This window comes from Bombus vosnesenskii, unplaced genomic scaffold (genome assembly GCF_011952255.1).
Source record: "Bombus vosnesenskii isolate JDL3184/JDL3185 unplaced genomic scaffold, Bvos_JDL3184-5_v1.1 scf7180000016275, whole genome shotgun sequence".
NCBI lineage: Eukaryota > Metazoa > Arthropoda > Insecta > Hymenoptera > Apidae > Bombus > Bombus vosnesenskii.
The window spans coordinates 609,491-626,481 of record NW_022884344.1 but is presented as its reverse complement, the minus strand read 5'-3'; the positions used below and the strand labels follow the sequence as shown (position 1 = coordinate 626,481).

The following is a 16,991-nucleotide window of genomic DNA, read 5'->3' as shown; positions in this document are numbered from 1 at the left end:
CGCTCTTTGCTATGTTTAAATGCTATCACTAGTTTGGACTCGATACTTTCATATAATTGTTGTTCCTTCGCTAAATTATACGTAAAGACCAATCTTTCGACAACCGATCGAATTTTCAGACGTATTTTCATTGATTCATTTCCCGATCGTTGACCCTTTTTTCAAACGTCTCAACGAAATAATTTGCTGTTTCGAGAATTTGCACACAAGTTGGACCAATGTGCGGTGCCGACACGTCCCGTCATTGCGATCAATTGAAAGGTTTAATTCATATCCGAGATTCATGTACCAAACGGACGGACTAGAATTATTGCATATGTTCATTGAAACTAACTGCTTTAGTTACAAGTGTGAGAAACGATTCAAACACGTACGCAATTTAATATAATATTACAAGACATTGTAAGTTACATTTTGTTGTTTTATATTTCGATATGATTGTCATTCTCGCAAGTATCCTTTATATTTGTATTCTCTCTTTCATTATTATTACTATTTTCTGGAAATATATATCTTTTAAAGTATTGTTCACTCTACAAGCCTGGTTTACAGCAAACCTAATCCATAATGTATAATACGTTTCCTTCGGTTATTTGAACAACAGTTAAACATCGTGTAAAACGAGTACGCTACTCTTTTCTAGCAACATTGATTTCCTGTAAACGATAACATTTCTTCTTTTAATTTTGCAAATGATCCATCTTAATTCAAGGAATAACAAGTGGTTGCTATTTATAAACAACTATAATTTTTTGTTCAGTTTAGTTAATTTAAGTCATATCTGGGAATTATTAAAATTCGAGGAAACAAATTGGATACTTCTTACGAAGATCCTAGTTTTTCAATTTTTAAACATTCTTTTGCTTCGCCTTAGTACCTATGCATTTTTCTATTTTGTCTTTTAGCGTAGAGAGTTTGACGCTTTTCCTTCTTTCTTCATTCGTTCGCGTGAGAATTAGGAACGCAAAAGATACGAACGCTCCGTTTGGTACGTTTACAGATATATAGAATGTCTCAGTTTTTCTGCAAAACGATGCGAGCATACGCTGCGAAGAGTCTATGAGTTCTAAACATAGCGTGACAAATAATTTTTTGAAAAGTTGTAACAAAATTACGAAGTAACAACGCTCCAGTTTTTCGTTCGATAAAGTAGAAACAGATTCGCGGAATTTATGTTAGTTCCACTTGAAATTATTGAATTACAAACACTTTTGCATTGCGAGTTTCTTGTCGGTTCTTTTTCAATTCAGTGAATACATTATGAACTATTTCTGTAGCAGTTTTTGCGCGTATCTTTTAAATAAAAGTCCAACAGCGGAATATCCTATCTTGGAATTCAAGAAATGAACTCATCCAGTGCTTACACTAATGTTCGTTTACTAGACTGCGGATTTGTATGCGATTTCATATGTTTATTTACATACCTAAGGCAATGAAACCTACATAAACATCTGTTTTACCCATAAAAGATAACAATTACTTCACTTTGAACATTTATTATATATTACCTGCATTTTATATATTTCTCCACTTTAAAGTTTTCCATAGATGTATATAAATCCGCAATCCAGTTATAACTTTTCAGTAAACATTTACTTATTTTTCTTATCTTCACTTGTGAAACACGCTAGCATCGTCTTCCCAAAAAGAACTAGAACACTCTGTATGTACAAATGTATGCATGTATACATTGAATATTTACAAGCATGGCATTGTTGTTTTAGAGCCGCAAACCATTTTTATCTATTCGAGAAGGAAAACGCACTGTTTAAACGTACTTGCGCTGTTATAAAAATACACTGCTTGAACGGGGAATAACAAAGAAAAAGAGAAAATAAAAGAGGAAAGTACAACCGGGAAACTAGAGAAGTATGTAAAACGAACTTTAGGAACCAAATTATACGAATCAGTGGATTAAGTCGGTAAAACAGAATCAACGCAAAAGAAGCCGAACGGCATTTTAGAAGGCAAAATATAAAAGTGAATCAGTGAATATATACATATACTACTAGTCACCGCATGTGTTCGCTGTTAGTTGAGATACTCTGACACATATTTGCCCTGTTTGTCAAAAAATGAAGAAAGGATGTGTCAGAGTGTAATGTTGGCAGTTAATGAACGAATCTGCATACTGGTCCATATTAATTAAGGGGCCAATATTTTTTAATTCATAGAGTAACTAGCACCGCTACTGTCTCTCGTCGATATAATTTAGCCACGTGACGGCAGCATATACGATACGACAGGCACCTAGCCTACCGATGGAGGGAACGTGTCGGCATGTAGCACAGGATCAATATGTTCAATGTGGCTCGAGCAACCGTTTTAACGATCAATTGGAGCAACAGAAGGTTATTGTACACTTGCGTGTTATATGGCTTTTACTCTCGTGGCCATGCCACAAGAATTTGCTGTGCGGTGAGCTCAGTCGTGTTCACCGCGCCCCCACGACATCACGTCAATCGACTTTAATGCCTCGACACACCGTTCCTCGTAAACCGAGCAGGCATTATTCTGCTTTATTTGTCTCTTCTGCTCTCTGCTCTTTGTCCCTTTCTCTCGTTTCTACGCGCCTTATCCGAACTCATCGACTTTCCCTTCGTCAAGAACAGAAGAACGGTATCGATCTCGACGAAGAATCGGAAAAGTCCGAGGCAACGTCTTTTTCCGCCTTGTTCGCTCAAATTATAATTATGACAGGCGCAAACCGAGTATCAAGGAACGTCCAGTAGACCGTGAAATACGAAAATGGCTTGCGCAAGGTTTGAGAAAATTGATGGGTAGACTGCGGACCTTTATGCATTTATGGGATATTTCAAAATGTAAAATCGCTCAGAATGCACGTAATATGAAAAGATATGTAAGATATCCAAAGCATAGGGCTTTTTTATAATACTTTGTATGTAAACTGATATTCTTCATAAGTTCTACAGTTTCTATTGTATTTTGGAACACTTGAATTTGCACAAAAATTCGCAGTCTACTGATAAGTTGAACAATACTCTTTTCGCTGCAAATACACGCATTACTTTCGACGATTTGTTAATTTACGCATTTTATAGTCCTCGAACGAATCGTATTTTACAATTGATTTGCTTCTTCAAAGCAAATTTCTTTATTTTTCTTCTTCTTGCTCACACGCTTCTTGTATTATAACGATGAAACGGTGATGTATGAAAGTGCCTTAAACTAAAATACAGCGTACTACTTGTCATTGTTGCGAGTATAAATAGACTGTGGATTTTATGCAAATTTATATTTTCGTAGTAATAGAGAGTCAATAGAGATTCGTTTTATCTATTAGAAAATATAATGAGTACTCTACTTTGGGTATATGCATTCTATGCATTTCTGCGTCCTTTTTCGCAGAAATGTATAAAAATCCTCAGCCTGATTATAAAGTACGCAAAAACATAAATTAAACATAGATTGTTCGCAATATTTGAAAGCACGTAAACTCACAAGAAGTGTTCAATCCGATCAGCTCGAATAATCCCTTAACATAGAACAATAAGGATGAGCAATAATTGTAATTGCAATGTAAGAATCTAAGGTTTGATTGATAACGGTTTTGGTTTGTCATAAAATTCGCCATAAGTTTATACAGAAATAAAACGAAACAGCGATGGAACTTTGACACCGTTTTCTTCGCGTCATTTTGGCAATAAAATAGTTAGTTGAGGATATGCAACAAGTTGTCGCATTAAGCTGAGCTATATCGTCATTATAAACTAAATGATACGCTGCTGTGATAATTTAATAATGATAATTATCACTGAAACTTTGGAACTTTGATCGTCCTTTAAACGTGATCCGTCGCTTAACGATTCGCTTGTCAATTTATAAAATGCAATATAAACGTTGGATGATAAAACGTCGAGACTTTAGTTATAAACATTTATACGTGATCATGAGTGATGTATTTGCACGAAATCGCGAAGCTCGTCGAAGTACGCAGTCTTCGTAATTGTGTCAGCAATTGAAGAGTGAAAAAATATCTGTATCTTTAGTCGATTTGGTTCGGACGTCTGGATCTTGAATCCTGCACTTTCCACGTGGAACTGTGTCGATTTTTACGTCAAAGGTCTGTTAGTTCTCGAGATCTTCGACGACTTTTCCAGTTCGATCAACGCAACTGATCAGCATCTATTAGTATAAGATGCTAGACCGCCGTGGGGGCCCGAAATTGTCAATGCCACTTTGCTTTTTGTGCGAATATGTCCGCTCGAAGATTTTGAGCGAAACAGATTCCCAGAATCTGGAAATAACATAAAAATTTCATTAACATTTTATTAACGACAGTAAAATTATTCAATTGATACGTGATATCTAATAATGGACAATAATCTTGCAAATAATTTGTGCTTCCAGTGTTCTTATATAAAATGCCATTAGTAATATGATAATCGTTACAAGTAATTGAGAAATATGCTTCTCGATAAAAGTATAGTACTCGTGTGCTATCGCTAGATTCTCAGGGATAGATTTAGAATTACTCGACGAGTGGTATAGATACTATCTTGTGATAATATTTCATTGTAAAGCTGAACATTATATCGCTGGCTTTCATATTCGAATTGTTTAGAAGCTATATTAGATCACTCAACAAAAAATTACAAAGTAGATAAAAGTGATGATATTACGAACGCTGTTTTCCAAATTTGCCTCAAAATTTTCTATTGTTTGAACTTATGAAAGTAAATCATTCTCCTCCTGAAAATTGAATATTAATCATGCATTTAATTATATAACAAAATTCGGAGATTAATAAAAAGTGGAGTAGAGGTTCATTTTTACAGATGAAATATAAAAATCAAATGATATTTAGATATTATATCGAATACACTGTTAATTTTGTTGAATTTGCCTATAGAAGACAAGGAAAATTGCAAGCAATTCTGTCTTCCGATTTTCTTTGTCTTTCATACAATAAGTTTAACGAAATTCAAGTTAAAATATCTTTTGGGCTAGTAATTTTTAGATACGAACACTTTAACAGCTTTTACAAAGGATAAAGAAGCATGTAGACTGGTGTGCACAATAATACGTAATTTCATTAAAAAGAAAATAACCTCCAAGTCTCCTAAAAAAAATTACTTGCAGAAAAGATTTCATCTGTCATTGCACCTGGTCCTCCAAGTGTAATTTTGTCGTCTGGAGCTTTTTTATGCGACCATTTAATAATGATATTTAGGTGTTTCCTGTGTATTATTTGTAAAATTTCAGGAATTCTGAAATTCGAAGAGAATCTAATGATAGTACACGTGTGCTATCTTATTACCAGCGAGCGTGTGAATATTAATCTTTCGGCAGAAATTAACGTAGGTAACAAATTGCTTCCGTTGTTGGTTTCGTGCAACATGTTTTCCCATTTTCAAGCATTTCGATGCGTATACATGCCCAAATATGTATATGCGGTTAATACAAAATATATTTGAATTACAACGCCGATACGTTATAGCAAATCCAATAAATTCATCACGTGTACAAACTATAAAGTAAAAAATAGTTTACTTTCAGTTTTCAAAGAATTTTTCAAGATAAGCAATAAAATAACAACGAAGGAATCGATATTGTCAGCGGATTTTTATGCAGTTCCTTATTTTCATGGATTTTTGCACTTTCAAGTTTATCATAAATACATAATAATCCGCAGTCTAGATACGAGAGTCGTCCAGAAAGTAAAGTCATATAAAACGACGCAATGTGCTTATAGAGGGCCACCTAGCTTCAATCATACGTTGACACAAATCATACCAAATTCCGTGTCTGAATAACTAATATTGTAGAAGTTTCGTTCGTTTAAAATCACGATGCAAATTGAACATCCCGTCGATAACGAAGTACCGTCTGTCGCACTTTTACGCTTTCTGGATGTTCAGGACGTAAAACTGCGTTTACATTGGTCTAGTAACATTGTAGTGATCCAATCCAGCACTGGATCGTAACCGGAATAATGTAAACAGTGTTTTCAGTGCAGTAGAGTGGTACCATTGCAGTAAGTAATCCAGTCAAACGATTGCATGGAAAGTCTACTTTTTCAATCCAGTATTTACCTCATCATAGTAGAGACCACAACATTCCAACGTTAGTGGAATCGTCTTGTATAACAAAGGTAAAAAGCTCGTCTCACGTTACGATAAATATTCCAAGTACGTATGCTAAAGTTACGAATAAAGAAACATCTTTAAAATGCATTTGCATTGTTATTAATACGTCAAAACAGGTATCACTATCTGGACGATTCTCGTATTATATTTGACATTTAACGTTTATCGTAATAATACAGTGTGACATTATCATAATAATGTAGTACAATATTATCAATAACACAGATTTGATACAGAAATAACGTGTAATTAATGAATTAAATAGCAAGCATAAAGATATGTTGAAAATAATAAATTATACCTGTGCAAATGCCGTGGTAACCGCCCCAGTGACAATTGCAAGAAGATTTCGTTCCACCCATTCCTCCCCAGCTTGAATACAACCTTTTTCATAAATCACTTTGGCAACTTCATAGTTCTGCAAAACAAAGGCGATTGGCTACTTTGGCTTACCGTTGTGCTCTCGAACCTCGCGAATGTAGTTGTTAGTCCAATGTAATATTTGGTAGAAACAGCGTGAGATGCAGTGAAACGAGAAAATAGACAGGACAGAAAACGAAAGAAATAAATACATATGTATGTACATTGTCAGCCATAAATATATATAATAATATTTAATATAAATAATAGTACTCGTTTTTAACCATTTTAACTTCGTGACGTAACGTGTTTACATAAAGACATTGCAAAAGATATTTGCACATACTCTCTTTTTTTCCAATGGAATTTTTTCTATCAGATTCTACGTTTCATTTACATAATTTCAAATTTTTATAAGCATAAAAGAGTTACTACTAAATCACAAGAAACGTTTATGTACATGTTACATGGTAAACGAAATTATAATATTCATATTATACCTTATTTTCAATATTTTTATTATACTTTAATAATTTACGTTATCATATGATATTTGCATTAACAGCAACGTATCATTAAAAGTTGTCAAAGTCAATTCAGCTAATACTAAATGGTACGCTCTCGTACGTTTTGTATTTTACCTTTCTATCTCGTTATTTCTATTTTATAGCAGAGTTTTAGCCTGCGAATGGTCAGACGGGATTTCGTGAGAATGAGTAATCCAAACGTTCAAGGATAGCTGGCTGCTCGAAGTCACGTAGCTATCGGGTGACACAGGATCGAATTTTCGGAAGACGCGTGAGAGAGTTTGGACGTGACAAGTAATCCGAATACGTTTACCAAAAAACAGGAATATTGTTTCCAGAGAATCTGGCCGCAGCATGTCGACTAAAATACCTTCTGCTGAATGCATCGTGAATATCTCGTCTGCACTCACAGAGCTGTCCAGCTGGATAAATTGTAAAGTATAAATTAAATAACAAAAAAGATAAAACTCACAGATACTGTCCGTAGATAATAGTCTTCGTACAGTGTCCGCTGCCAGTCATTGGATCATGTATGCAAACTGTCTGCACACGATGTCGTTTGTCTATTGCAGTCTAAAGGCTAAAGCCTAATGAGGGTTCCGGCTACTCGTAATTTTGTATCAGCCGACCTTTTGCACGACCACAACGGCCCCAACCCATAATTTCGGGTACCCGTACACCCTTATAGCCTGTCCAACGAGACGAGAAAGCGGACATAAACAAAATGTAATACCTGCAGCTACAGCAATCGCACCTAATTAGTGTCTCCGGTTATGTCTCTTTTTTTTCTATTGTGCGCTTAAGGTCACATGCACCTTTCGAGATTATTAGTGACTACGGTGAGGATGATCAGTGGCACAGAGCGTACCTACGTATAATATGTTGTACAAATCAATATCTTTGGGGAAACTTAGAACTTTCTCGCACGAGTCTTCCTTTTGTAACACATTGGACAAATTAGTTGGGTCGTGCTATACCCTTGCAATATCGTATTTAGCACAGATGATTAGGATATGTCCGATAGAGTTTAGAATGCCGCAGGTGTCAGATATTTGATTCAGTTTTGGTGATAAAGTAGGAGCGTGTCCAGGTCCGTGTCTTTGAGCAAGGTTGCTATCGCGACTTATGGGGCACATTGTACATTCTGTAATTTGCGGAAGATAAAGCAGAGAACTGTTAAACTATTTCGGAGATCTTTAGTCGAAGACTGTCAGTAGACTGCGGATTTTTATGGATTCGTGGAAAATTTGACAATACAATATTGCAGAGAATGCACATAATATGAAGAAATGTATGAAATGTACAAAGCGTAACACTTTCTGTAATGCTTGACAGGTAAAACAATTTCCTACTGAGCCTACACCTTTTTAATTATATTCTCAAAAACATGAATTTGTACAAAAATCCGCAATTAATAGTTGTCACTATAGAAACGATCTTCCTGCGGAAATAAGCCTAGAAGACGGCCTTGGATTTAAGAATTTTGTAAGGATGTCGAAAACTGGTTTTGACATTTTATTACGGAAAGTTGGTCCGAAAATAGAAAGGAAGGCGAGAATTGTTGCCGAACCGGTGGCGAAAGAAAGAAAATCAAAACAAAGCCTGGCAGCGTACAGACGATTAAATTGAACTGCATGTTGTCGTTTCCACGTTCTTCCAACATCTGTCCATAGACGTTGTCCCTTATTTTCTATCGCAATGGAAACTTGCATTTTACCTGCTGTTATTTCCCGATTTTTCTCGAACAACGTGCACAGATTAACTATGGAAAGTTGTCTATGGACAGTTGTCTGTCAGTGTAGACGAGGCTGAAGACGTAAAGGTACGCGTCCACTTGAAGGTAAAACTATCTCGAGCTGCTCTCGAGAGTCACTCGCGACAAACGCTATCGAGTGTAACTCGCGATAGATTTACTCTCAAGTGGCCGTGTATCTTCAAAGTACTTCAGAACCTGAGAACATAACGAAGTGGGAGATTGAAGTTGTTGAAAGTGGATCTAGTTAAAAACGATTTTATGATTAGATGCGTAGAATTATTGGATGAAACTTTTAATAAAAAGAAAATACCATTACGATTAATTATATTGATATTTAAACATGGAAATATCTCTCCATTTATTGCTATTTGTATCTGTATAAGAGCTATTGTTAGGGAGAAATTATTTACTTTCGAGCTACAAGAAATGGTTCATAATTTCGTAGAATAAGCAGTAAGATATTTAAATCATCCTCTTTTACACAAAGCAACAAATACATGGATAGAATAGCAGGAAACCTGAGCAATTGCTAAGAGAACTGAGTTGTCATAAAAACCATAGAAACGTTGTTACCGCAGATATCTATGTATAGGCTGTAGATCCTGGGTTTTACGTTTATCGTTCAAGTGTAATTTAGGCTTAAGACGATTGAGTGTATCCAAAAACTATGATGTATGAATGGAGAAATAAATATATGTACATACAATATACAAGGTGAGTCAGAACATGCGAGAAGTGCGGCAGGTACTGTATCAGCAAGCTAACATAAACAGTAAAGTTCACATAAATACATACTCGATATGATCTCGATGTCGAATCACAGTTTATTTTGTGATACTAAACACTACTTATCAGGCCTGTAAGTATGAAACCGGAATTTGTCTATAGATGGCCCTAGCTGATAATGTAGTTGTCACTAAACTGCGTCATTGATGCCAAAAGTCTTTGTTGACATCTCACAAACATTTTCGACTCAAAACAATACAAGTTTCATACAACAGCGTAGTTTGTAACAGCGTTGAACATGTCAAATTTTGTGCCTGGAAACTACGATTTGCGGACAGCATTGATTTTCTGGTACCATTTGAAGAAAACTGCTGCAGAATCGCATCGAATGCTCGTCGAAGCTTACGATGAGCATGCTCCTGGCAAATTACAGGGATTTGAGTGGTTTAAAAAATTCAGAAGTGGCGATTTTGACGCGAGGAACGAAGAACGTGGAAGACCACCGAAAAAGTTTCAAGACAGCGAATTGCAAGCATCGTTGGACGAGGATGACGCTCAAACGCAACAACAACTCGCTGATCGATTAAACGTGACACGAGAAGCCGTCTCCATACGTTTGAAAGCCATGGGAAAGATGCAGAAGGTGGGAAAATGGGTTCCTCACGAACCGAATGAAAGACAGCAGGAAAACCGAAAAACCACTTGCGAAATGCTGCTCGCCAGATACAAAAGAAAGTCGTTTCTCCACCGAATTGTGACTGGCGATGAAAAGTGGATATATTTTGAGAATCCTAAGCGTAAAAGATCATGGGTAGCTCCAGGCGAACCACCGACATCGACTACAAGACCAAATCGCTATGGACGGAAGACAATGCTCTGTGTTTGGTGGGATCAGAAGGGTGTGATCTGTTATGAGCTGTTAAAACCTAGCGAAACCGTTAATACCGAGCGCTACCGACGACAAACGATCGATTTGAATCGAGCTTTGCGTGAAAAACGACCAGAATATCAAAAAAGGCGACACAAAGTAATTTTGCTTCGTGATAATGCACCATTGCATACAGCAAAACCGCCCAAGGAAACGATCGAAGCGTTCAGTTGGGAAATACTTTCGCACGCGGCTTACTCACCAGACTTGGCTCCGTCCGATTACTATTTATTTGCATCGATGGGACACGCACTTTCTGACCAGCACTTCGTTTCTTACGAAAATGTACGAAAATGCCTCGATGACTGGTTTGCCTCAAAAGAGTGACAGTTTTTTTGGCATGGCATCCACCAATTGCCAGACAGGTGGGAAAAATGTATAGCTAGCGATGGGCAATACTTCGAATAAAATATTTTTAATCATTTTCATACAATATATGTATGTGTATTTTCTATACAAAAATTCTGGTTTCATATTTACATGCCTGGTAGATCAAAAATTTCCTGCCACATGGATAGGCCATGCTATGCTTATTTCCTGACCAGCTTTCCAGATCTGAATCAATCCGATCATTGGTCATAAAAATCAAAAACTCTAAGATCCTTAATAGATGCACCTTGGTATGTTACCAACGAAACAGTACATCGCGACCTTGAGATACCCACAGTTAAAGGAGAAATATCCAAGTTCAGAAACAGATATAATATAAGAGTTAACAACCACCAAAACCCATTAGTTACCCAATTACTTGACCGCAGATTAAAAAGACAATACCCTTTAGAAGCATTAGATTCAACCAGAATCAAACATACTATGAACTCTTATAATCCAAGTTACAGTACCACGCCAAAATAATTTGCTTATAATTCTCAAAGAGAATTGATTGTAAATAGTCTACCAAATATGGAACAAAAATTAGTTATGAAGGCGTTTAAAATCTCTTGTTCATAAAATGTCAATCGACAAGGTTGAAACTCCTTAGGAAACTCAACGTGACGACCAAATTCGCTAACGTGTCCGTGTAAGCTGCTCGAACCAGTTGGACAATCTATGATGCGTCTCTATCGAAGCTGGACCTGATCACTTGGAGTAATTTCTTTGAAGGTAGGTAAAAAAGGTGTTACAGTGTTCACAACATACACAACACTGTATAACACGAAACAAATTGTTACGCGAAAACAAGGTCATAGGTTTATACGTGAACTTTTCTTCTCATTTTACTGTGCCGAATCAGATCCTGCCCTATGTTCCTACATGTTCTAGCTCAGCCTGGATACGCGGACAAAGTCGTGTCAGAATATTAAAACGCGAGGAACTGTATATAAATAATTGTTACGTAAACTTTTCTGCATTAATATTACGTAGCTAGATATTACGAATATTACGGAGCGTGAAAGAAAAGCAGAGGAACTGATAAGGAAGTACAAGCCGGCTGTGTAGAACGTCACGTCAGTAGGCAGGCTAAGTAACAAGCCCACTTTATTACACGGCGCCTTACATTTATGTACCTCCCAGAGTTGAAGTAACCACGCAACGCTTTTAGCTGCCTCGTTCGTCCTTCTTCCCTTATTTTCTTTCGCCCCCGTCTAACTTGCCGCCCGGTTCTACTGGAATCTTTTTCACTATTTCGCCTCTATTACGATATCGTGATGTTGTGCGACTGCCTCATTAGCAAGGCGATAGATGCTCCAATTACTTAAGAGTTCTCGTTTGGAACTTGGCGAAGTTGCTCGAGACTGCCAATTTATTCCATCTCACGGTTTTCATAGCGTATTTCTAGAGTTATTCTCGCTCATTCGCGCGTATCACTGTCTACTTAAAAAATTAATTAACCGAGTCTAACACGCGAAAACAGAAGAAAGAAATTAATGAAATCAATCCAATGTGAAACCACAGCGATTCTGTCTTGATTCTGATCTGTCGAATAGACATAGCGATGCCCGTAAGGATATTCCGTGCTGCTAATGCAAATTCGAACATTTCAGCGTATGTACGTGTGAATGTGACAGTAAACCCTGTGTTTGCTAATGTTTGCTTATTCATATACACAGAGTATTCGTTTCGCTTAATAATAAACGTTAATAATTTTAGACGTACACGCGAACAGTTAACAACTTTGCCCAAACGAATTTTATCGCGTTAGGATATGTTGCATCATTGATATATTTCTGGAATTTGAATTTAAGGAAATAAGACAATACTCCTAGTTCTGATCGAATTCTTTGATCCTTCCTACTTGTCTCTTTTTACAATATCGAGAAGAAACAACTGTAATTTTGTATTTGATCAAAATAGGAAACTAGACAAGAAAAAACAACGATATCATCCGAATAAACCGGTTGATTAAGGAAAATATAGTTTAGAAATTACTCTAATGGTTATTACAATATCTTACTGTTATCTATTGAATTATAATATAAAAGAATAGATATTAAACTTGTTTAATAATGAATAAATAGATAAATCATAATATAATTCATAATATATTTTATATGTTATATACAGGGTGGTTGGTAACTGGCGGTACAAGCGGAAAGGGGATGATCGTACGCGAAAAAAGAAGTCGAAAATATAGAATAAAAATTTTTCGTTCGAGGCTTTGTTTTCGAGAAAATCGACTTTGAATTTTCGGTCGGTACGCGTGCACTTTATCGCGTCTCGTTATAACGGATCTCACTGTAGGTCGTTGTCTCGATGAAAAAATTAAAAAAAAAAATTTTTATTCTATATTTTCACCCCCTTTCCGCTTGTACCATCAGTTACCAACCACCCTGTATAACAAATTATAATCTGTTCCAGATATCATGTGATCACATTCACGATTCATTAAATTTTCTGCATAATCTTCTTTGTTACAAACTAATTTCATAATATTCGCGGGAAATTGCCAATATCCATGCAATTATTCACCACTTTATAGTCGCATTTAATTTATTACTTCATCGATAGTAGTGGTATAGATGATACGTGTCAAGCCTAATTTAACCAGTACACAATGCAGCAATTGCTTGTAACAGTAAAAAGAGGGAAAATAATTATTACGATCATTTGGCGTGACGCCCCTATACAATCTTTTTTAAAAAAAAAAAGAAAAATAAATTTCAATTTGTCTTTTATTTATTTTCAGAATATTCTCTTATCCTTGTTTAACGCCTACTTATTTAATGTTATGAATTTGAGCGTTAAGGGTTTGGATATTTAAGAAATATCTTTTTATAGATGTAACATCGGTACTAACTGTCAGAATTCAACAGATATGACTTATGCCAGTATCTGTATAACTGACATCGTACGAGACAACGAGGCAGTTGCGCCTGAAATATGCAACCGTTTGCCGCTCGCATGACACGTACGTTCCCTCAGACTTTTATTGTATACGCTAAGGAAGGAAACGTAATCTCCCGAATGTCATGATTATACAGCGACTTGGCCATAATTTATTGCGCTGATTATCAGACAAGGGAAACATATATTACATACGTTGGATTTTAAGTTTGCATAAGTGGTCCATTTGTTATATTGCCATAGAATATGGGGAAGCTACATGCATTAAATAAGCTGAACATAGATTGGTAAACAGAGATCAGAAATAACAATTGGTTTTGAGAATTTTTTTGAAAAAAATTGCTCATTGGCAAGAAGGTAATTTTCGTTTAAACAAAAGACTCGAGTCTTGAAGAAATTCGTTTAACAATTAAATAATTGAACGATATTAATTTTCAAGTAGTCCAGTTACGAATAACCATTATAAATGATGCTCAAGAGGATTTTGCTTATCGATGACTATTATCGACGGGAAAATTCCTTTTTGGTTACCGGTAACCATTATTCGTGGAGGAATTTTTTTTCACTCACCAAAAACCATTATAAGTGAGAGAATTTTTTTGATTACCGATAACCATTATTCGCGAGAGAATTTTCTTCGTCACCAATAACCTAATAATTAGTATTCGCTACGAAACCTTCTTTTGCTCACCAATATCTGTTTCCCGTGACGAATTTTTTTTTACTTATCGATAACCATTGTCTGTGATGAAATTTCCTTTCGATTACCGATAACCATTATCGATAACGGAATCTTTTTTCAGCATTTGTGATGTCCACTTTGGCCATTTATAATACTTATACGTAACCAAAACCAGTTAAACTAATCTGCCAATTCTTATGCTGCAACTTTTTCCGTTTCGGTTACGACGAAAGGTACACGTACCCTGTCGGTAAGGCAATACGGATGAAATTTATACAGACTCGATCTAAAGTAGAACTTTTGTTAGTGCTTACGCAATGATGTCAGGTTCGCAATAATTTTGCTTTCCTCGATAAATTAGTATAGTTTCTCAAATTTTTTAAAATATTCGTTTCCAATCGGTCTGTTTTCTATACCATGTACAATTGTACCGTAATACTTAACAAAATCAGTAGAAAATGATTACGTGTGAAGTATAGAAGCTAGCGTGGTATAATCTTGCAATTGAAACATTATCTTGCATTAGAAGTACTTACCGTTCTAAACGCAAATATACGAACTATAAATGTAAAACACGCTGTTTATCCATTTTACCACGTGCTTATTAAAATTTCCAATGTTCCTACATACTTACTTGCTTCGTTACGTAGCCACGTGTTTAGTTATATTTACTTTTCCAGCACATAGTGATCGTACATATTATTACAGAAACAGCGGCTATTAAAAGGTATATAAATATATGATAAAACAATGTGCTTCAAGCAAATCAAACAAGGAAGGTGAATAAATAATTTAACATACTTAGAACATGGTACACTTTACAGTTACATGCGACACCATGTTTGCAATTCGTTATCTCAACTAAGAATTACATCGTTCAAAAAGTTAAAACTTTCTCTTTCTGATACATTTCTGAATCGCGTGTCATCGATAATCCTTTTTCAATATTTCTCCGCATAGGAAAAAGCCAGCATTATTTTTCTATCTTTAGCTTGACATCGGTCGATCATTTTCTTATTTTTCCAAAATGTTTTCATTCTCATTCCTCTATTTCAACTAACAAACTAAAGCATTGTACAGGCCGACGAGTTTTATCCTTTTATGTAAAAAAAAAAAAAAAAAAAAGAAGAGATTTGTATCGTTTCTAACAACATATGAAAATACGTCAGCCATGTAGCAAGTTTTATCTACGTCTTACGCCACTTTTTCTTTTACAGAAAATCCTCAACTAAGTAGACATGAACCCGAATATTTCACTTGCATTATTTATATTATGTTAACCAACGATTCGTTAGAACGTGAATTTCTGATCAGAGTAACATTATACAAACTGAATTTAATAAAAAGCTAGTACGTGCGATTTATAACATTTGCGATGCTCACTACGATTCAAAAATATTTTACTACGTTTATTTTACTCGTATTTACTGTGCATCGAATAAACGGTATCGGTATTAAATTTTCAATATATTGGCAATTTTTCACGATATTAAAATAATCTTTTGTTAGAAACATATTTTACTTTAATCCAATAGTGTAATAAAAGCATAAAAAAGTCAAGCTATTTATATAGCGTTTCCTCTGCTTGGTCATACATCGTTTTTTTCACTCCTTTATCAACTTCATGCCCGCGATATATCATTTTAAAAGTTACATTTCACCGAGCACTTTAATGCGAATTCATCTTTTGCGAGACTTTAAACGTGCCAGGACATACAAGAAATATTTTCCTCATATTACACCTATTTCTACTATCGCGAAGACGCGCCAAATAAAATTTTGCGAATTACGCTGTGAATGTAAAAAAAAAAGCAGGAATTTACGTTATAACGTAATTTTGCTATTCAATTTTTGTCAGACGACAAATCAGACGAATGTTGCATGTCACGATCATTGCATTGCAATCAAGAACTATGAAATGAAGCAATCGGCTCGTTTATAATTTATCAAAATTATTTTTACAATCTGTTTTATTATCGAATTTATTGCTGCTTTGTAAGAGACGGTATTAGTATACTTTGCAACTTCGCTAACAATATCAGTTTAATTACACAAAAGAAACGTATCTAAATATTTGCAGTATCAAAAAAAAAAAAAAAAAAAATAGAGAGATCCTATGGTTCAAAATAAGACGAAAATGAAGAATAACAAAATCGCTGGCTTCGTTTTCGAGAAAATCACATTACGTGTACGTAATGTAGAACACGTCAACGATACTGTCACTGATAACGACCACGATGATACAGGACTATGTTTATTTTTTGGCGGCAATTACGAAAAGGACAAGAATAGTGAAAAATCCGTGCAACGTATTCGTCGTTTTCATCGGGAACACGACGAATGTACCTCAGGTGCGCGAAAGAAAATTAATATGATGGAATACAAGTTAAAAAAATGGAAGATATTTGCTCACTTGTCCTTTTTCTTTAAATAAATATTCATTCTTCTGAATAAAAATAGAGTGTTCTTTTCTAGGTATTTCATATTGGCTACTATCTTTATAGCTTGTTGCATTAGACGTATTTTATTTTGCCTTTCAATTACTTCGACACATTTAAGCTTCTGCATAGTTAACCATTAACGTGTTAATTTCGTTAGAGAAACGTCCGTTTCTCTT

The 16,991-nt window shown here is 35.4% G+C and overlaps 1 protein-coding gene and 1 long non-coding RNA gene across 6 annotated transcripts in view; one reads left to right on the top strand and one right to left on the bottom strand.

The window, feature by feature from the left end:
- Positions 1 to 2,545: 2,545 nt before the first annotated feature.
- The window catches only part of LOC117242677 (tetraspanin-5), a 123,134-nt gene continuing 108,688 nt past the window's right edge, over positions 2,546 to 16,991 (bottom strand). For 3 of the 5 annotated variants that reach the window (XM_033509563.1, XM_033509565.1, XM_033509564.1), the window contains 2 exons: positions 6,412 to 6,528; positions 2,546 to 4,258 (listed from right to left, as the gene is read on the bottom strand). In XM_033509563.1, coding sequence (XP_033365454.1) covers positions 4,190 to 4,258; positions 6,412 to 6,528 — 186 coding nt within the window. In that variant the 3' untranslated portion in view covers positions 2,546 to 4,189. The remainder of the gene's footprint in view (positions 4,259 to 6,411; positions 6,529 to 16,991) is intronic. The other 2 variants (XM_033509566.1, XM_033509567.1) reach the window with 1 other exon arrangement.
- LOC117242700 lies at positions 6,522 to 7,303 on the top strand. The gene is made up of 2 exons (XR_004495324.1): positions 6,522 to 6,686; positions 7,141 to 7,303. It is a non-coding gene; the product is annotated as an uncharacterized LOC117242700 (long non-coding RNA).